The 22,211-nt window shown below is 38.1% G+C and overlaps 1 protein-coding gene across 2 annotated transcripts in view; it reads left to right on the top strand.

Annotated features, from left to right (window-relative positions):
• Positions 1 to 21,429, top strand: part of plxnb2a.1 (plexin b2a, tandem duplicate 1) — a 204,804-nt gene extending 183,375 nt beyond the window's left edge. For both annotated transcript variants that reach the window (XM_046071716.1, XM_046071717.1), the window contains 17 exons: positions 437 to 573; positions 682 to 782; positions 1,581 to 1,810; positions 2,714 to 2,895; positions 3,096 to 3,162; positions 4,662 to 4,808; positions 6,071 to 6,148; positions 6,481 to 6,559; positions 8,453 to 8,553; positions 9,145 to 9,226; positions 10,355 to 10,506; positions 11,170 to 11,330; positions 13,704 to 13,851; positions 14,485 to 14,549; positions 14,782 to 14,857; positions 15,545 to 15,619; positions 16,698 to 21,429. In XM_046071716.1, the coding sequence (XP_045927672.1) occupies positions 437 to 573; positions 682 to 782; positions 1,581 to 1,810; positions 2,714 to 2,895; positions 3,096 to 3,162; positions 4,662 to 4,808; positions 6,071 to 6,148; positions 6,481 to 6,559; positions 8,453 to 8,553; positions 9,145 to 9,226; positions 10,355 to 10,506; positions 11,170 to 11,330; positions 13,704 to 13,851; positions 14,485 to 14,549; positions 14,782 to 14,857; positions 15,545 to 15,619; positions 16,698 to 16,802 (1,986 nt within the window). In that variant the 3' untranslated portion in view covers positions 16,803 to 21,429. The remainder of the gene's footprint in view (positions 1 to 436; positions 574 to 681; positions 783 to 1,580; positions 1,811 to 2,713; positions 2,896 to 3,095; positions 3,163 to 4,661; positions 4,809 to 6,070; positions 6,149 to 6,480; positions 6,560 to 8,452; positions 8,554 to 9,144; positions 9,227 to 10,354; positions 10,507 to 11,169; positions 11,331 to 13,703; positions 13,852 to 14,484; positions 14,550 to 14,781; positions 14,858 to 15,544; positions 15,620 to 16,697) is intronic.
• The last annotated feature ends 782 nt before the right edge of the window (positions 21,430 to 22,211 follow it).

Consider the following 22,211-nt stretch of genomic DNA (forward strand, 5'->3'; position numbering starts at 1 on the left):
TCTTTTCGCTTAACAGTTTTCTGTTTAAATAGGCCGACATGTTGGTGTGAGCATGTTTCCATCTGTCAGATTAGCAAAAATGTTTTTACCTTGCTCGATTTTCACACAAAAGTAAATTATTTTTTGTGCTGAGGACAACGCTGAAAAAAGCCGAGGGGTTCACTTTAACATACAAGCACAGCGCTCTGGATGGGATTTAAATTACAGAAGGACCAACAAGTTTGTAGAAAAACAGAAGTTCATTGGAGGTTGTAATTATTTCTGGGATAGTGGTGAGAAATTACCCAAATATACGCTCAGGACAAGATTAAAATCACATAAAGACACAAAAACAGTAGCTTAAATAAATGTAAGACATTTAATACCAAATATGTCGAGCTAAATTACAGAAAAATGTCTTAAATGATGCAGATTTTCGATCTTCGTCTCTCTCCAGGTGAAGTTTGGTCATGGCGAGTGGAATGTGGGTTCAGTGTACTACGCCAGAAAAGAGGACATTCCTCTGGCTATAATCATCCCTGCAGTCATCATACCGATGCTGCTCTTCATCGCCGTGTCCGTCTACTGCTACAGGTTCGACAAATTATCCCAAAAACTCTTTATATAATAATTGTTTTTCTGTGTGTTGATGTGTTTAAATATCTCCATGTATGTGTCTTTGGTGTGTGTTTGCTCTAACAGGAGGAAGAGTCAGCAGGCTGAGCGAGAATACGAGAAGGTGAAACACCAGCTGGAGAATCTGGAGGAGAGTGTGCGTGATCGCTGCAAGAAAGAGTTTACAGGTAGACGCAATCCCCTGACAGCTGGGGAGTCACATGACTGAAGTTATCTAGAGCAGATGTTTTTTAAGTGTGAGGCGGGACTACCCCAGCGGCGCTCCAAGCAGTTTCAGGGGAGGCTCAGGGAATGGAAGTGGGGAAAAAATATGACATTAGTTATCAAAAGGAGATCACGTATTAAAGCGTAAATGTGCATGATTTGGTAAAAGAGATGTATAATAGAGAGGTAGTTTACTGTTTACGTCTTTCCCAGAGTCAGAAACAGATAAATGCCTTTTTTGTGTATTTGGTGCAGTCTAAAGTTCTGTCAAACTGTAATGTTAGGCTATCTTTGCTCAATTTTTGAGTGTCTATGGGACCAAATAATATTATCAGGATCTCGTAGCCATCCAGGAATTGAGCAATACTAAGCGAGTAAACTAAGACGGGGTGAGGGATCTCCTATTTTCAAGCTTTGTGTGAGGGGAGGCCCGCAGTCTCAGACTTTGAAAACCTCTGATCTGGAGAAACATAAACAAACATAACTTATCCTCAGCACTGCTCCATGCAATACCGGTTTATTTTTATTCATTTTTGTATACATTGTCGGCTTTGTAGCAGAAGGAAATGTAATATGATGATTAAGTTTACCTCAGTCCAAACTCTTTATTACTCTTTATTACTACAGACCCATTCTCCTCTCAGAAATGCAAAGCTTGACACACCTGCTCCCCTATTTACGGTTGCTAATATATAGTTAGACAATGGCTGTTTGAGGGACATGACTGGATATTTTTTCCGATTTGTATGTGTGTCTGTCAGATCTCATGATTGAAATGGAGGACCACACCAGTGATCTGAGCGAGGCCCGGATCCCCTTCTTGGACTACAAAACCTACACCGACCGAAACTTCTTCCTGCCCTCCAAAGACGGCACCAACGACGCCATAATCACAAGAGAAATACAAATCCCAGAAGCCCGCAAGGCCATCGTGGCTCAGGCACTCAACCAGTTCTCAAACCTACTGAACAGTAAAACCTTTCTCATCAATGTGAGTTTGAAGCTTTTGGTGGAATTTTGGTTATTTCGGGTCCCTCCCCCTTCTTCTTTCTTTCTGTCCTATTTTTTTTTTCTTTTTCTCACTGTCAGCAGTTTCAAGCTCTTAATGATGATTCTGCAAACCAGTGACACTCGGAGGTTCTGGCATTTTGTTAGAGAAAATTAATTTTACAGTAAAATATATTTTCTCTAGAAGGTGAATCCCTGATGATTTAGGTGACACCATGAACTTACCTCCAGCACCACTATCAGGCCAAAACCTTCACGCACTAGAGGTCTTCACGGATCCAAAACAGACCCGTGGAAAACCTTCCCAAACAACAACATACATTAATTAGTCTTTAAAAAGAGGAACTGAAGGATAATGAAACCAAATCCAAAATGCAGACGCTAACAGAGAGATAACATCGATGCTGGCGGCAACAGCACGATCCATCAATTAACAATGTAATAAGTACAAATATAAAGCCATAGAAATTAACTTGTTTATATACTAAAAATACTGAGATAGTCCTGTTTTTAACTCCTGCACCAACAATAAAACACTCCATTCCCAGCTGGATGATAAGATGAGAATTTTAATTTTAATATCTGTGAATCAAATTGCAAAAACACAATAATAAATGTCAGCATACATTTTTTTAATTGGCTGATTTCCTAATATATTTTCCCCCGCTGTGATCATACGTAGCATCTGATCAGAGCTGAGTATAGTCTGATCTGGTTTCGATCCACATGGGTGTTTGACACATTGACACAGACACAAGATCTGCAGCAGTAAAAATAAGACCCCATAATATTGCTCTATATGTTTTCTTGAGGCTTGACAAACTACTATTTCCAAAGTACGTTTATGTTTTTTCAATTTAAAATACACCGTATTTTCTGCCTCTAGTTCATCCGCACGTTGGAGAGTCGTCCGGACTTTAACGCCCGGGCTCGGGGTTATTTTGCCTCCCTGCTGACGGTGGCGCTGCACGGAAAACTGGAGTATTACACGGACATCATGAGGACGCTGCTGCTGGAGCTGATGGACGAACACGTGCAGAACAAAAACCCCAAACTCATGCTGAGGAGGTGAGGAAGGGACGGATAGCCCTGTGTGAGCACACTCACACCTGTGAAAGCTAATGGTAGCGAATAACACAGTTATCTATCTAGGCTGGGAGTTTAATAATGTAGTTATTTACACTGTGACTTTTCCATGATTACAAAAAAACCACAGGCTTAAAATGATGGTTGAAATGATTTTCTTGTTTCTTTGTTTGTGTTTCTAGGTCAGAGACTGTGGTGGAGAGGATGCTTTGTAATTGGATGTCCATCTGTCTCTATCAATTCCTGCGGGTAACACAAATACTTTCGCTCATTCTGTTTTTTTCTTTCTTCGATTTGTTTCTCTTCGATCTGTTGCTCTCGCCTGCCTTCTTCTTCTCTTTCTTCTCCTGTTGTTCCTTCTGTTATAATTGACTCTACTTTACTCTTTACTTCTCTCTGTCTTTTGTTGAAACCTTTTCCTGTATTTTTGCTCTTTTCTGTGGCTTTTTTTGGAAAGTTGATACTGGCAGCAGCCAGCCGATATGTTGTGCTGTGGTGTGTTTCTATAATTTAACATTCTCATACCAAAAATTGTGTTTACTCTTCAGCTCCAGACCAGGTTTTCCCACCATGGATATTTTTTATGTTGTGATTAGGATCAACAGTTGAATTGTGGTTTGCATTTAATCCCTCGAGCATAACAAAGTCCAAAAACTTCTAAGCCTCTTAAACATTTAGACTGTGGGACACTAAAATTCACTAAAACTTTATAAAAGTATACAAAGTTGAAATCAGGGCACTGCTATCTTGATAATTTTATTCATACCCGGCTTTAAGAACAAACTCATTTCATTGTACTTAAACACTTTAGACAGAAAACCAGTGGTGTAATATAACTAAGTACATTTACGGGAGTATAAAATTGAGGTACTTTACTTGAGCTTTCATAATTTTATATTTCTACTCTACATTTCAGAGGGAAATATTCTACTTGTATTTTTCTACAATTACACACAGCTTTACAAATTAAGATGTTTGCACACAAAACATACAAAGAGTTTATATATTATGCTATTTTTCATGTGAAGCATTTCATGGCTCCAGCTTTCAAAAAGTAGCTGCTTTTCCTTATATTGATTATTAATAATGTTTAAACTGTTGGGTGGACAAAGCAGGCGTTGTGAAGCTGTCGGTTTGGACGGCATTTCTCACTATTTTCTTGCAAAACAAATAATCAATAAATTAATGGTAAAAATAATTAGACAATTAATCCATGACAAAAAAAAATTAGCTCCACCTCAACCAACTACAGCAGTTAAATCCTGCTTTTACATAAATACATAAGGAATAATACTCTGATGATAGAATATATAATAGTACAACATTAACAAGGAAAATTTTACTGCTTTGAGAACTTTTACTTTTGATACTTTAAGTACATTTTTCTGGTTATTATTATTTTCAATGCAGGACTTTTACTTGGATAAACAAAGTATTTTTACAGTGTGGTATTAGTACTCTTACTGAAATAAAGAATCAGAATACTTCCTCCACCACCGCAGAAAAATACCCTCACTTTTTCTTTTGTATTCAGCAGATCTATGAATAAAATGTATTTAAATGTTGAAATCTTTTACTAAAAAAACACTATTTTCTTCACATGAAATAAAAGTCTTGCTAAGGATAAATAGAAATCTAATTGTAATAAATAATAACAACAATACGGATTCATATGGATTGGCCAGTTTACCTGTGCATAGGGTTTGAGTGCTTTTTTAAAAACTAATGTGTTTGTGTCCTTGTTTCAGGACACGGCAGGAGAGCCTCTATACAAACTGTTCAAGGCCTTGAAGCACCAGGTTGAGAAGGGACCGGTGGATGCCAAGATGAAGAAAGCCAAATACACACTCAACGATACGGGGCTGCTGGGGGACGACGTTGAGTACTCTGTACTGGTCAGTATACACAGTACACACAAACACTTGTTGACCAGTGTGCATTTTGAATTTTGAAGGGCAGAGATATTCTTAGATTCCTTTTCGTGAACCGCACGCATTCAGCGTTTCCTCCTGACTGGATCGTTGACAGAACAGAAAAGGCCTCTGAAATAAGATCAGAATTTAGATGTTGAGCCAAAAAAATGCTTATTAATTTCATAAAACATGTAAAAAAAAATTTTAGTTGAAACGATTGAATGATAAATTCCCAATCAACAAAATGAATCTGCTATTCTACCTTTTAAGCAAAAACTGCGAGCACTCTGGTCGCTTCGAACCCCACAAAAGATCACACAGAAAAACCTGAGCTGTATTATGAGTGGATGCATCTTCCGCTGTGGCTGCTCAGGCACAAGCCTGCGTCATGGCAATTCATTGAGACGGGCTGTAGTTGTGTCTGTAGCCAGAGCTGTGTGTTGGTTGTTATGAATCTGGCTCTGATCAATTGGTTTATATTGGGTGTAACACTAACTATATGCAGAAGTTCTGTGTATGTGCTGGCTGAGCATTGTACTGAAGCTATTTCTGAGCTCCTGAGGTGTGCTGGTGACATATCTGTCAACTCTGATGAGAAGCACCACGGGTTACAATCGCGTGTGGTTTAATGAAGCTTTCTCGCAGGAAGGAGTAGTCGACGTGCAGCTACCGTAGACATATCCATAGCATCTTAGATTCAACCAGCACAGCCAGGCGGAGCGGTTGCAGCTGTGCTCACAGTCAGTGGCTTTAATCCGTCGCTTAGCCTTTTAAAAAGCGTAATGAGCAATAAATGCTTTAGATAAAGTGCCACATCATCTCTGCTGTCTGTTGTAACTGGCAGTGTATTATAACTGGACCAGCACGCCTACTGTGCCAATGGATCAGGGGAATACAAAACATAATGCAAGGAAACGCAAAAGTAGTTCAGAAATAAATTTCCACTGTGACCCTTCAGAATTTGCTGCTTTTTTTCTGTTTTATATAATTGTAAATTAAATATCTTTTTTTGTTTTGGACTGTTGGTCAGACAAAACATGACATTTGAAGACGTCACCTCAGGCTCTGAGACACTGTGTTAGACATTCTTTCACTCTTTTTTTGACATTATATAGAGGAAACAATTAATTCAGCAATGAAATCACTTCAGAGTTTATTAGGCGTTACGTAAAATTTAAAACACACTCTTGATATCTTTCCGGTCAGCATCAGTATGTGGCTGACAAATGTGTTTGTGGCTTCAGACTCTGCAGGTGTTGGTGCACGGGGAGGGACCCGATGTGACTCCAGTGAAGGTGCTGAACTGCGACACCATCTCCCAGGTGAGTTTCTTCACCCGTCTCTGCGTCAGGAGCCAAATATCTTTCCTCATTTTGGGTTTCAGCTAACCTCAGTCCACAATTTTATCTCATATATGCACAGAATGGACACTGGACTCCATTTTAGTTTAGTTTCTGTGATGTATCTTCAGTTGCCACTGTTTAATGTAGCCTTAAAGGTTAAAGGTAAATCCTTCACACCAGACAGTTTACCAGGAAGTTTTTCCACCACATGTATTAATCAGTCTTTTGTGACATTTCTCTGATGTTCAGTGCTGATAAATGTGTCCTAGCACACATTTTGGCAAGTAAAATCTTAATTTTCTGCTCAACAGGTGAAAGAGAAGATCATCGATCAGGTCTACAGGAATCTGCCGTACTCACAGAGACCAAAGGTGGAGAGTGTTGCCCTGGGTAAGACACCGATCAAAATTAAAGAAGTATTTTATTGATATTTATACAAGTCAATAATATGGCTGCAACCAGGGTTGGGGAGTAACGGATTACATGCGACAGCGTTACGTAATGAGGATACAAAAATAAAGTAACTGTATTCCGTTACAGTACAGAAAATGAAGACGTAGTCAGATTAACGTTACAGGTACATTTTGTAAAAACGGGGATTAAACATATGGATTACTTTAAGCAGAAAGTTTCCATTAAACGGAAAGCGGAGTGCTATTTGCTATTTACGTGTTTCCTGTAAAAACACAAAGCTAGGGAGGGATTTGCCACAGATATTGATTGGCATGTAGCCAGTAGTTGAATGTGGTTACGCCACCCATTAAATGAGTGAACGATAGAGGCCAGTTTGACCACTGGGAATACAGTACAAAGGTGGTTTTCTTGCCGGTTTGGCTCTTGTCACCCCGGGGAGGAGTCAACTAATGAGGCTGTGTTCGGTCCAGTTCATGTCGTGTTCACTTGGAGGCTGCTGAGCGCAGTTTTATTGCCCTGCTCGCTCAGCACTGCTCCCCGCAATCATTCCCCGCCGGGTTCCCCCTCCCCTGGCCTGAAAACCTCCAGTGCTTGAGTGTAAACCTGAACACACACTCCGGTGCTCCAAGTTGCCCAGTACTGGCATAGGAAGTTAATTTGATCAGTAGTTTCAGGCTAACTGAGCTAATTAGATAATGGCAGCTAGTTAGCAGCAACAAGAAAAGCCATCAGGGTTGAGGCGGAGCAGCCGGGGGAACATCAGAGAGAAAACGAGAAAATATTTTCCATCAAATATGATCCACTTTCTGCAAAATCAATGAATAAAGTTGTGCTTTCTTACAGTAATCAGTGGTGCCCAATCCCAGAACGACTATTTTCAGTCATTAAAAATAAAGAAAGCTTTACATTGGACACTATATTAATACAGGCCCCCCAGAGCGGATTCATCAACATTTTGAAATCTAAAATGTCTTCAAGAATACCTACAAGACAAGTCATTGATGGGCCAGATCCTGCCAACTAGGCCAGATATGACATATAGGCCCAGGGCAAGGCATATGATATAAAAACTTTTAAACATCGATTTTGATTTCATGGGAATGGGATATTTTATAATTGCATGTTTACAATTATATAATCAATACACTGCACAGACAACATAGCTTTGACACTCTCTTGTCTTTATTTGCGTATTTGGTATTGAAGTAATCCAAATGTAACTAGAAGTAATCAGGTTACATTACTTTTATTTTCTGGAACTAGGATTACGTTACTGATTACATTTTTTAACAAGTAATTAGTAATTGTACCGGATTACGTTTTCAAAGTAACCCTCCCAACCCTGGCTGTCAGTGAATGCTCAGGAGTTTGTCGCCCCCTGCAGCTGTGTGTGACTCTGCATGGTTAACAGTGGGGGGGGGGGGGTGTAATGTAATGCTATAATCAACAACCAATAAAACTATTTTTAGTCGATTAATATTTATAGAGTGCGGTTTAGTTAAGGAGAACATAACACAGTTACAAAAAGCTCTTATACAAAGACTGTGTACTTTTAAAACAGTGCCTCAACTTATTGATTATTGTAAATTAGTTAGAGAGAGAGTATTTTATTGATCCTTAATGGAAATTCACAAGCACAGCAGTTAAATCACACAAAATAGAACAGCGACACTCTCCTTTTATATGCAGCCTTTATTTAATCAGGTAATCTCATTGAGATCAATATCCCTTTTGCGATGGAGATCTGAGTATAGCAAGATATAAACAAAAAAGGACATTAAAGTTTGCTTTATCTTCCGTCATTCCTGTCTCTCCCCAGCAGACCGCTTGTATTATGAAAGAAAATGTGATTTTCTCCTACGTCCACAGAGTGGCGCCCGGGCTCCACGGGTCAGATCCTGTCCGACCTCGACCTGACCTCCCAGAAAGAAGGACGCTGGAAGAGGCTCAACACCCTGGCTCATTACAACGTAAGTTTGGTTTGCCACAAATTTGTCTGTAGGCTTTCGTGCTTATACTTTATTAGAATTTACTTTATTCAGTGCAGTCTCAAAAGTATTTCCTTACTGTCTCTCTCTGAAACCCAGATTTACAATTGGATTAAATAACTCTAGGTTAGATGGGGTGATTTTAATCCTGTCCAGAGTGCATATGTGCATATTTTTCAGCCCCTACTCTAGTAACTACCGTTTTTCAGCATTCGTCAGTCAGCTAGGCTTCAGATTTGTTTCAAACTTAAGTTGATGCAGCGAGTCAGGAGAGACTGGAGTTCATGTTCCTGCTGCAGAATCTGGTTGTTTTTAATCTTTCCTTCTGTGTGTTGAGCTCCGACTTTTTCTTCTGCACCGAAACGACCAAAAAACTGAAGTGCAGAGAAATGTCGAGCCACGCGAGACCCGTCCTCATGGTTGCACGAAAACAGAAACTAAAAACACTTTCTCCAGACGCCCCTCTGACATTCAAAGACAATGATTTATTGCGAAAGCTGCAGTGAGACCTTGATAACTGTGTGCATAGGATATTTTTCTCACTGATTTCAATGATTTTTTTTTGTCTTCCAGGTTCGTGATAACGCCACGTTGGTCCTCTCCAGAGTTTTGCACACACAGTCCTTTCACCAGCACCAAGACAGCCAGGAAGAAAGTATGTACACACACGCTCTGAGGCACTTGTTGAATGTTACTCAGGTCTTATACTGAAATAGAGTTTTCATGTTCTTGAACTTTGCTTTTCCTAGACTCAACTTATCTGATGGCTGTGGTCTCTGGTTACTTTGATACTTACGACTTACTATAAAAAACAAAATCATAAAGATTTGATATTTAATTAACGAACCCTGAAGCAGGAAATAAAGATAATAACATTTAGATAAAGAAACAACATAGAAAGAGCAACATTTTCAAGAAAAGATACAGACACAGGAGACAGTTATCACATAATAAGCTACAAATACACAATTTTGAGTTTCCTGTGCCTGTAAGAACCAGAAAAAGGTGAAAATCACACAAACTGGATTTGGGGTTTTTCACAAAAAGTGACAAAATCTTGGCAGGTGAAAAACGTAATTACTTATTGGAAAATTATTTAAAGCCAAAAATGATCTTTGATTAAAATGAAAACTTATAACTGTGATTCTACAATTGATCTGAAAACCTGATAATATTGTCACGTGACCGCAAAACTTACTTTTACTTGAGGAAAACAATGACACAAAGTACAAAATATTTCTTCCACGGCTTTTTAGTAAGGCTCAGTTATTCACCCAAATACACACATTTTAAAAAGTATGTTATGTTATGTTAGTTTAAACAACCCCTCCCACTAACAAATATAATTTCTTAGGAACAAAATCAGTTTAATAAACTAGGAAACACTTTAAATTTGTTGTAGAGTAGATTCTTACATATCAGATTCGTTCAAATCAATTTTCCCATTATAATGCGATCATGGCCAAAACAGGTTAGAAAACTTCTGTACAGTTATAGTAATAATCCTTATATTTTCATACTACTATACTTTTTATGCAGGTCAACTGCAAAATGATTTAAATACATTATGACAGACTCTTGTTCAGACTCTAAGATGAACAAGAGTCCCAACTTAGAGTCATTGAATGCTTGTGCACTGACGATATTTTAAAAGCAGAAGTTGAGCACTAATAACTTGAAATGATTAAATTGAATTGTAAAAATGTATGGATAGTAAAAACCCGCCACCTACTCCATGTGTGAAAAAGGCTTGTTTCTCTCGCTGTGTGTTACTCGCTAATAGAAAATGCCCTGCTGGAGGACGACAACACCTTCCACCTGGTGAGGCCGGCAGATGAAATCGATGAAGGGAAGTCAAAGAGAGGCAGCATGAAGGACAAAGCCATGACCAAAGCCATCACTGAGATCTACCTGACCAGGCTACTGTCTGTCAAGGTACAGCTGTGTGTGAGCTTCAGCGGTGGAAAGAAACACGATTTCATAATAATGTGTTATTAGTTGGATTGATGTAAATATATAAATGCCTCTGAGTGTGTTTACATGCACATTAGTATGCCGGTTTTGGGTCTTATCCTTTCTGATCATATTCAGGATGCTGCGTTTACATGGAACTTGAAAAACCTGGTTGTTCTTTTCATTGTCGATTTTAATCTTTCAATTACTTTTTTCGATTAATCTATTAGTTATTTAGCCTATAAAATGTAAGAAAATGTCGATCAGTCTTTCCCAAAACCCGAGATGACGTCTTGTTTGGTCCACAATCCAAAGATATTCGGTTTGCTGTCCTAGAGGAGCAAAGAAAGCAGAAATTATTCACATTTAAGAAGCTGCAATCAAATCCTTTTTTCAATTTTCTTTTCCTTAAAACTGAATAATTGATTATTAAAATAGTTGGCGATTCATTTAATAATTTACAAGTAATCGAATAATCACTGCAGCTCTAGTTATTCACACCCCTGTATACCCGACCATAACATGATCCAGGTGTCTGATCGTCAGGTGTGTCTTATTTTCTCACCATCTCAGACGTACTTTAGTGTGAAAATGAGAGTGGTATTTCAAAACCTACGTGTGTGTGTGTGTGTGTGTGTGTTACAGGGCACTTTGCAGCAGTTTGTGGATGATTTCTTCCGCAGCGTGTTGTGCTCGGGCTCTGTCGTGCCTCCTGCCGTCAAATACTTCTTTGACTTCTTGGACGAACAGGCGCTGAGACACGACAACGTGGACGAGGAGACGCTGCACATCTGGAAGACTAACAGGTACACACACAAACACACATTCACGTTGTAGTCAGAGCTCAGCCAGAGTTGAGAGAGAGATGTGTTTTAGTGATCTGTACAGGAGCTCTCTGTGGCCGTTGGGAATATTATCCTCAGTTGTGAACATTTGCCATCTTTCAGACTTGTTTGTCAGCTGGTGCCTGCAATAAAATGTATTGTCAAGAGTTTCTTCTTTATATATTTTCAACCCTTTTGACCAGCATGTTCTATTCAAGATCCAGTACTTACTGTCACATCAACTTTGTCAGTTTTATATAAAATTTGATTCGATATGGACCTGTGTGTCTTATTATGTATTATTTTCCACAATTCATTGTATTACTAATCAGAAATATTGAAATATGCCAATTAAGGTTTCTCAGAACTTTCTCAGATGTCTTAAAAAATTTTTTTTTTGTCCAAAGATATTCAGTTTACAATCTTATTAAACAGAGAAATGCAGTAAATCCTCACATATCAGAATATTTTTATAATTTTTACTTTTAAAACGACACTTTTTTTGGTCAATAGACAGACTATAGGCATCTCTAAATGAGTGAAACACGTGTGATCAGTATCCAAGGTATAAGTGGGAGACCAAAGCTTTCCTTTGGCCTCACATGGATCGAACTGTCAGGAAACGACTGACTGGTTTATATGTGACACTTTTAACTGATTCAACTTCTGCCAGCTTCTCTTCAAAGCTTCTCTGAATCTCAGCTGGAGATATGACCTGCGAAGAAAACCTGCTACGAGAAATAATTATAATGCTTCTCAAGCTGTGTGCGTGAGTCTCATCAGCTAAACTACAGTGTAATTATGTCCTCGTCAATGCTAAAGCAGGCGGACGACAACTTTAAAGCCAGATCTAATCTGTTATCAGGACGGATAACTGATGACGAAGGAGAAGAAGAAATATAGATAGAAAGATTGCTTCTTCTCCAAACTTTCAAACTGGCCTTGAGCTCAGGCTGTCAATCATTTGAAAGACACACACACACTGGTTAGACATGAAATATTAATCAGTTATAGTGAATAATTCACAAGGGTTATGGTCTGTGGAGGTAGAGACGGCAGGAAGAGATGAAGGGATGGAGGAAAGAGGAAAGGGAAACCGTGTGTCAGCAGGTCCTCAAAAAGTCTGGAAACTTTATTAAGTACATTTACTCAAGTACTGTACTTCAGTGCAGATTTATGTTACTTGAGTTGTTTATTTTTATGCCACTTTTCTGCTTCACTACATTTAGTATCTGACAGCTTTAGTTACTTTTTGCATGAAAGCATATGAAGAGCTTATAAAATCTGATGTTTTATTGTAAATTCAACCAACCAACAGTTTATACAACAACAGCTGAAACATTATTCAATTGACAGAAAAATAATTGGCAACTGTTTTGATCGTTTAAGTCGTTTTTCCTGTAAAAACAGTTAATGGTTTCAGCTTCTCAAATGTGAAGATATTCTTTTCCTTTGAATGATTGTATTTCTCACTGTCTTCCGAACCAAACAATCAATCAGTTAATGGAAAAAATTATCAGCAGGTTAATTCATAATGAAAATAATTAGTTGCAGTCTGATACAAAATAGTAGAAAATTAGCTCCAGCTCAACAACTACAGCAGTAAAATCCTGCTTAAAACTTTAAATGCAGGACTTTTACTTGTGACAGAGTATTTTTACAATAAAAAGTAATTTATAAAAAGTGATATTTGCTAAAAAAGTTTTTAGGATGAGGATTAACCAATGTGTTTGGCAAATTTAAAGCTATCTCTCGTCCCATTTGCTGGAGTATAAACTTCCTCAAATCTAATAAAGTGCAGGACAGAGCTGCTAACGTTAGCCTAAACTAACGGCTAACCAGGACCGGTTTTCTTATAAGATGGGAAATACTACACAGTGGATGTGTTAGCCGTAAATGAGGCTGTTTTGTTTTCGTAACCTATAACTTTAAATAATGTCTTAAGTTAATAATGTGCTCTTGGCCTTTGTAAGTAACTCTGTTTCTGTAGGTAGGCAGTGAGCTACTTCACTGGACATGCTAACATTTGTAGCTTACGTTAGAGATGCACACTTTTGCTCGTGTTTTTGGTTTTGGAAAGGTGATTTTTAACAAAGACATCCAAACTCTTTAAATAAAATTATCTTAATTACTTTGTATTTAGCATTTCTTTTATTAAGATAAAATAAAGCCCAAATGCAGTTTGATAAATAAATAAGGCAATAAGCCATATTTTATCTAACTTCGACTAAACAGTGACAATGTCAAGTCAGTGGTATTAGTTTCAGACACTTCAGCAAACTTTTTTTAATATATCCAGTTCCAGATACTTTTTAAAAGGTTTGACCCATAACCCAAGTCTTTCTGTGTCCTCAGCTTGCCTCTGCGTTATTGGGTGAACATCCTGAGGAACCCTCACTTCATCGTCGACGTGCACGTGACGGAGGTGGTGGACGCTTCGCTGCATGTCATCGCTCAGACCTTCATGGACGCCTGCACCAAGACGGAGCACAAACTCAGCAGAGTCAGTCCGCACAAATAAAGATCACACAAACGTTATACTCTGTGAGCCTGAACCCTGATTCAGCCTGGATTTATTTCTCTGGGGGAGGTAGAGGGGGATTATAACATTACAGCCTAAATTACCTCATGGCGAACTTGCAGGTCCTTTGTAATTTAGATACCCTCAGAGCGACATCCTTGTATTTGTGATCTATATTTGTTTACATTTTGGTAAATTAGCTCCATTAAACGTATCCAGAATTAGCTATTAGCAGTTCCTGTATTCAGTCTCCCCATTGATGTGCACAGTTATCGCTTGATTATTTTTATACTGAATAAAATGTAAGAATTTGATGATTCTCTGGCTGAAGCGCATTTTCTAAGCATATTTATGATCGAGTGTATCTCCTATCTAACTGAAAACATGTTCACAGTCCTTCACTGGCTGCAGCTGATGAGTTACACTTAATCACAAAATAAACCCTAGACTGTTTGAATCCAAGAGAGGATTTCTCTGTAAAACATATTTACTCCACATAAAACAAAATGTGTTTTTTGATTATTGGAAATTAAGATTATTCCGGGAAGCCTTAAAAAGGACCGAAAATTATTTGATCTTATTTTTTTCTCTCTCTCTCTCTCTCTCTGACTGCAGGAGTCTCCCAGCAACAAGCTGCTCTATGCGAAAGAGATTTCAACATACAAGAAGATGGTGGACGAGTGAGTTTGTTGCACATAATGAACAGAAACTGAGCAGATGTGTGTGTGTAAAAGTATTTGGAAAGAACAGCTGGGTCTGCATGTGGGTCCACTTGGCAGTAAAAAGTCCAACGTATAAGACAAACCATAATGGCAAAAACTATATCGGAGCATGTTATTGAGTTCTAGATACAAATGTCATTTGATCACTTGTGATCACATGTGTTGACTGGCGTGTGTGTTTTTTCCCCAGTTACTACAAAGGTATCAGACAGATGGTTCCAGTCAGTGACCAGGACATGAATACACACCTTGCTGAGGTGTCCAGGGTATGTTGTGTACATGTACTAGATAGACAGACAGTGATGGAATGTGACTAATACATCTTCTCAGTACTAAACTTAAGTACACATTTAAGGTTTTAGTACTTAAGTACCTCCATTTATGCTTGAATTACATTTACGTACATATACTAGTTGCTTTACAGATTAAGATTTTACATATAAAAACATATGATCGTATCTGACGATCGGTAATAAAGCTAAATAACTATCAAACTGTAAAAAAAAATAGTTCACATCTGATTCACATACAACAAGAAAATGTTGCATACACATGAATGCATCTGTAATATCCATCCAAAATTCGATTTTTGGCCAAATAATCTACCCTATAGTTTTTATTATATAACATTATTAGAGACTCTATCTATAAATTATTGTAATGTTTGAGTGTGTTCACAGTCAACTGTATGAATATAGGCACTGCACTACGGCCAAGTGCATTACTTGGAATGTTTTCTGATTAAAGCCTGAAATATAGCCGACACCAACGAAAACAAACCCAGTACAACCAGTAAAGACTGAGAGATGAATTTGCTTTTTATAATCGGGAAATATGTACCTGACTAATATTCTGAACATTTCTGCAGCTTGATGTTTGAATGGAAACAGCTGGGTGTCTACTTCAGGGGATTTCAACTATTTTAATACGCAACCTTTGTTTCCACTTTGTAGCAACACACAGACAAGCTGAACACCCAGGTGGCCTTACATCAACTGTACCAATACGCCAGCAAGTACTACGATGTGGTGAGAAATGTCTTTATATAATTTCAAAACGTTGCTGCACACCATTTCATTTCTACTTCTGTTCGGGGTGAAGAATCCATGAGATACAACAGAAGAATAAATGCAGGAATTTTTGTGTTGTTTTATAAAAGTTATGCAATTTTATTATTTGCTGATATTGGTGTTTTTTGTTCCAGTTTAATTGATTAGCTAACAGATAATTGTTATGAAACAAACACAGTGCTGGTTGTCTGAGGAAAGATCTTATTCTTGTAAAAGATTTTGATATGACTTAACACAACTGATAATAAATTACTCTTGTCAGTTCCCGTTTTCAATGACTAAATAATAAAGTCTTAATTCTGGTTTGATGGACCATCATTAGCATTGCCTAATATTGTGCTGTAACAGCCCGTTCTCCCTCCCAGAGTGTCAAATGCCTACGCTTTTGTCTCGTCCTTTGGCGTCTGGTACCAACGCACATGGTAGCATCATAGGCCAACGCACTGGGAGAAGCCCTTTATTGTTCAATGTTAAAAGTAGGCCTAGTATAAGTAACAGAAAAGTCTGAGTAAGGAGGCGGTTGGGATCGATTGGTGGGTCAGAAACCGGAGTTTTACCCAGGAGAACGGTGTTCATTTCCTGTGTGAAACAAAAATGAACATTAATTCCTTTTATTTAAGTCACGTAATGTAGTTATATTAATCCACCTTTTCATAAACCAAACCACTAGTTTTAGTTTGAAACTCTAACCTGACGTTGCAAATGTATTATTGCTAACTTTACCGCGGAGCCCTACACGTGCAAAACTGACGCTAAAGGTTAGCCAGGGTCAAAAAGGTACGCCAGGGGTGTGGACCAAGCGTTCAAATGTGACGAGCTGGGAATGAGAATGGGTTAGTTGTAAAGCGCAGTACTTTACAGGATGAGACAAAGCATGCAGTAAAGATTTTCAGCCTGGGTGTAGTCACTCACTTTAACAGTAAAACTCACACGTACATTTGAGACACTTGTTGAGATAAAAACATTAGCATGAAATTATTTAATATTGGCTGTCAGCTGCTTCAGGCTAACCTTGTTTTAATTTTGTGTTCTTCAGATCATTCAGTCGCTGGACGAGGACCCAGCAGCCCAGAATAAACAGCTCACCCTCCGCCTCCAACAGATTGCTGCCGCCCTGGAGAACAAGGTCACCGACCTTTGACCTCTGGCCTCGTGGAGGGGTTATGGGGCGGAGCGAACGGATACTAAAACACAAGATGTTGTTTTTCATTTAAGGACTCAAAAGAGGATGAGCTCGCGGACTCTACCGAATATTTGACCATGTGAGGGGCTGAAGTGGGAGGAGTTATGGGAGATTTTGGACAAATGAAGTGTAAAAATATTCCCAGAGTGATGGAAACTGAAGCGCTGATATCCACTACAGTCTGTATGGCGTACCTCCACTTGGCATCCCAAAACAAATCCCAAGCAGGGATGCAAAATGGTGACTGTAACGTGGCTGCAGATGGGAGCTCTTGTGAAATCAAAGCGTTATTTCTTTTCATAACTAGGGCGTTCGGTTTGCGTACTCCTCGCCCTTGCTCTTTCTGTGTTTGGCTTCTCCACACCACCAATTTTAATTTTCCCATATAAGGACTCAAGAAAAAAGTGCCACGCAAGGAATGACGATTGAAGATTTTTGGATAATTTAAGATAAGTGAAGTAAGGAGACATTACCAAATATTTTCTTATTAGAAGCTTGGATTAGAAGTACAGCTTCTCCAGGACGCTTTGTGCTCACTAATTCCTTATTGTGTTGCAGCAAAAGTCTATGAACTATAGATGCGAGGTGAATTTGCCTCCCAACTCCTGATCTGAGGTCAGCTTTTCTGTCTCTCTGCTAAATGGTAACCAGGAAATCTGATCTCATGTCAGCAACTGGTTTCATCCTAAAGCGTGAAAATGCTTTGATGGACTTCAACCTTCAAGAGAGCTCATAAAAAAATTATCAACCAATGAAAACCCACTACGGTACACACCACCGGCCAGTCACGGGTCTTGTTTTTTTTTTCTTGATGGCACAACTGAGGAGAGTGAATTCAGGGTACGATGAGATGAATTAAGTCCAAAAATCAACACAGACTTTTCTTGTATCATGGCCAAATGTTGTTTTTCATATCAGCTGAGCTGGAGCATGTCTTTCTGTGACTCAAACCGCAGCTGAATCATTTCACTTCGTTTAGTTTCTTTATTATTATTATTAGGCTTCGCATTTCCATGTACAACATCAAAAGGATCTTTTTAATGGACTGACATCGTGCCACCTAGTTTGTTCTTTTGTAAAGTGTTAATCAGGGTGGTCCATAATGTCAGATCCTGTGCGTGTGTGTGTGAGTGAGCGTTTGATAGTTATCAACACCGTTGCCACTGAGAACCAGCTTGTTTTTACTTTATGCGAAAAAATCATGACTGCCTAATCATGTGGTCTAAAAAGCCAAACACATTTACTGTTAAGTGTGATTTGATTTGTTTTTATAAACTGTATAATTTCACTTCTTTTGCAAAACTCCCTTCATATACACATCTGCTTTTTGTTTTATAATTTTCTGTTTAACTGCACACATACAAGAAAAAGTGTCTTCTGAAGACAGGGTATCCATGGATCCTTTGAAAAGGTGTTCAAATGTATTAAATCCAGTTATTATAGGCCCCATTTGTCCATTTGAGGATGGTTTTTAGAGCTGCAAAATATAGAACCAATATGCATCCATTAGCCGACTGGACTACAAGAGTCTGATTTAAATTGATTGATTTTCAGCAGGGTAATGCAGTTAGTATCAGAAATGTTTTCAGGGACTCTAGAGTACATTAAAAATCTGGACGTCTCCTAACAAGTAATTGCCCCCTCATCATATGGTAGATTTAAAAAAGCCTAAAAGCAAATCAAACAAAGAAATAAAGTAAACTACAAAAGTCAAATATTTTGTATTATTCTTCCCATTAAATGTTTCATAATGTTCATGAGGTTTGTTTAATAAGAAATAGGGCGGTTTTGTTTTGTTTCTGACCTGCTGAAACCTGCACAAAGCTTGTCTCCAAAATCCCCATTTTTGTGAAACCGCATCGTTAATGTCTTTCTGAAACGTACAAGGAGTCGACCTTTTCAGGAATTATTAATTTTTTTTAAATCCATAAAGCAGAGTGAGGGACAATATGTTTATGTCAAGTGCTAATTAGAGAAATATGGGAGAAAAAAAATCTTTTTGAATCCATAAACCATCATTTATATAACCAACCACTGTAAATGAGCAAATTGTGGACCAAGTTATTAAAAGATCTGCAGCAGTCTTTGGGTTTAAGTGCCGTTACCCCACTGAAGTGTAAATTAACTAATTTATCTTCTCCTGTGCTTCATATTAATCACCATAGAATCATTATATATCTACATTATTCTTTGCCTTCTGATCCCAGATGAAGTGCTTTTATGTAGTGCTTGAGTTAATATCAAAGATTAAATATGCAGTTTATAAGTTTGATATTGAACCCCACGTCTCTGCTACCGAAGTTGCTCTGTTAGTTGTTTTTGGGGGGGGGGGGTTCTGTGAAGTTGGATTTATTGATTCCACTGAAGTTTCACATCTTACAAACTGCATCTTTAAATTCCTGAGCAATACGACCTTAAGGCTTGTGCTGTATCTCTGTCTCCAATTCCTTTAACTGTAAATGGACACGCTGCAAGGCTCTGGCCAGAATTTGGCACCACAGGACCTCCAGATACAAAGACTGAAATACACTCATTTTAGCTTCTTCTGTTTTTTTTCTGTTTTTTTTTAAAGCCGCTTTGGTGCCAAATAACTTCAAGAAACTTACTGCGTGTGTTGTAGTGTGTGTAATTCAAGGCTTGGACTGTCATTTGAGTTGGATGTTGTATGAGTGTAGCCAGAAATAAGAGGGGAAACAGTTGTGCATTAAATAATCTGGTGGTACTTTTTATAAACAGTTGAAATGTGAAACTTCTTTTGGAGGTTGTCTTCAGTGCCAGTTCTGATATTAGAAAACCTTTTTTCACCAAAATTTCACCAGCTTTTCAAAGCCAACTGCCGCATTCGCTTTCCAGATCCTTAAATCTTTCTGAGGAAATTGAATTGTTTGCTTAATCTCTACTCACTTTACAAATATAGTTTAATAAATATAAAATATGAGACATCTAATTCATGTAGAGAACAATATTTTACACAATTTATCGCCTAAAAATCTCTATTCCTCCGCCAACAGTAGCTTCTTTCTGCCTTCTTTTTTGCAACCAGCGAGTGCCTTAAAGAGTAGAAGTGAAAGTAGATTTGGAAGTAAAAACCAAAAAAAAAAGGTGTCTAGAGGCACATTAATGTTTTAAAGTAGGTTGTAGGTTTGTGGTTCTTAACTGGAAGATCACAATGCAAAGTGGTACAGAGAGGGCAAAGGGGGTGCTATCAAATGTTTTTAAAGCTTGTACAAAAACAAATTTACACCGTCGGGAAATCACTGCTACTCTACACAACCATGTTTTTATTTATTATAGAAAATGTATGAGCAAAATAGTCTTACATTCTGTCATTGTGTTACTTATGGATGGAAATATTGTGAAAATCGACCCCCAGGAACCCTCAACAAGGAGCCCTGGACCCCTCTTTGAGAACCACTGCATTAGAATAATTGATACCTTTTTTATCTTGGAATATGGATCGACACTTAAAGGAATTACACGTGTGAAACAGAGGCTGGCTAGGACCCAAAATGGCGGATCATTTCTAACATTTACTCATTTTAGCTGACGCTTTTATCCAAAGCGACTTACAGTTGCTATGTACATCAGAGGTCGCACGCCTCTGAAGCAACTAGGGGTTAAGTGTCTTGCTCAGGGACACATTGGTGGATGGGTCACAGTGGGGGATTGAACCCGGGTCTCTCAAACCAAAGGCATGTGTCCTATCCGCTGCCCCATCACCACCCCATTTCTGCCTTGCTTACCAACAGCTCTGCAGCAATTCACGTTGCCACGTAATTTTTGTCATTTCATGCAATTACAATTAACGCACCTTAAAATAACATAAAAAAATACAATAGAAGCAAGAGAAAATATAGACTGACGCGTTTCCCTTTGTCAACTCTCCACCTCTTCTTGTCTCTTTAGGAAAAAATGTGGACGCTATGGATAATTTAATTTACAAACCTTTGACCTAGCATACTTGATCGTGAACCATGGTAAATTTGTGAACCTGTGAAAAGTGTTGGTCTAACTAACACACAGCTGTGTTATCTGTATATTCCCCACGCTCCAGAACAGTTGAGTAAATATTAGAAGAATGTGATCTGCATATGTGGTCTTCAAGTCAGTGACTTTCAGAGGTACAGGAAAATGTTCATGTGTAATGACAGGATGAAGGATCAGCACAGGGAACTGAGCCTTCACTGTAAGTAGATTTATTCGTCCGCTATTTGAGGATGTGTGTGTTTTAATAAGCGTATTTGAAAAATATTGTTTTATGAGGCACAAGTAAACAACAGTTGTGAGAGGTTTTGAATGTTAAACAGGAAAATCGCCCACTGGTACACAAGGGTTAAATGTGTTTATACCATTGTATAACAGTTTGTACATCAAATACAGTACTTTCCCATTGTTTATTCTTGTAACATCATTGTAGGAAACCTGTGGTTTGAATGGGCCGGACCAAGTGTAGACTTTTGAAACAGACAGAAATGGTACTGCTGGACTGGAGCCCAAATCGGTGACTCTTCTGAGGAAGTGGAGAAGTGGGCTGAAAATCCAGATCTAGGAAGTCCAAATATCCAATAAAAAATTTTCTATTGTTCTTTCGTCTTTCCTTTATCTTCTCTATTTCACAATGTGTTGCAGTCCACATGCGGATTATGATTTTTGACTTTAAATATGTTTTTATGTTAGTCTTTAGTGTTTCAAACCCATAGACTTTAAGGTTAAATTTAAACTTTAGAGGAGTAGTTTGATTATGGGAACTTCTCTTTCAGCTGTCTTGCAGAGAGTTAGATGAGCAGATCAATGCCACTCTTATGTCTGTGTGCAAAAACACCTTTGAAGCTCACTAATGCAATTTATCTTGACTTATTTTTACACACACAGGTAAAACAAACTCCTGACAGACATACAGCTTTGCAAAGCACTGGATTCAAAATCACCAGCTGGTCGCTCCATGAGGAAAATATTTTATTAATGTATGTTTTGAAACAATATTTGTTTTTTTTTCTTTGTGTTGAATGAGCTGCTGTGGAAAGAATGTTTTGTCTCTGAGTTAATTTAAGTGGAAAATAGAAATTACAGCTGACTGGAGCTTTGTTTTTCTGCTCTGAACAGATGGTGATGATCTGATGGGAATTATTTAAACTAATAAAACGTACTAACTCTGATTTACTCTTATTTTTTTTCTACAGAACTTCCACCTGACGTGGACAAACATAAGATATTTTACCAACACAGTTTAAGAAATAGTTTTTTCTACTTTGACTTGAAGTGACATTAACGATTAACAGTTTAAATATGATAATGAAATGACTGAAAATCTTAAGAGTAACAGTTTTTAAATCTCATTGTCAGGCAGGCAGTAACATATTATATATT

Source organism: Micropterus dolomieu, linkage group LG16 (genome assembly GCF_021292245.1).
Source record: "Micropterus dolomieu isolate WLL.071019.BEF.003 ecotype Adirondacks linkage group LG16, ASM2129224v1, whole genome shotgun sequence".
In the NCBI taxonomy this organism is placed as follows: Eukaryota; Metazoa; Chordata; class Actinopteri; order Centrarchiformes; family Centrarchidae; genus Micropterus; species Micropterus dolomieu.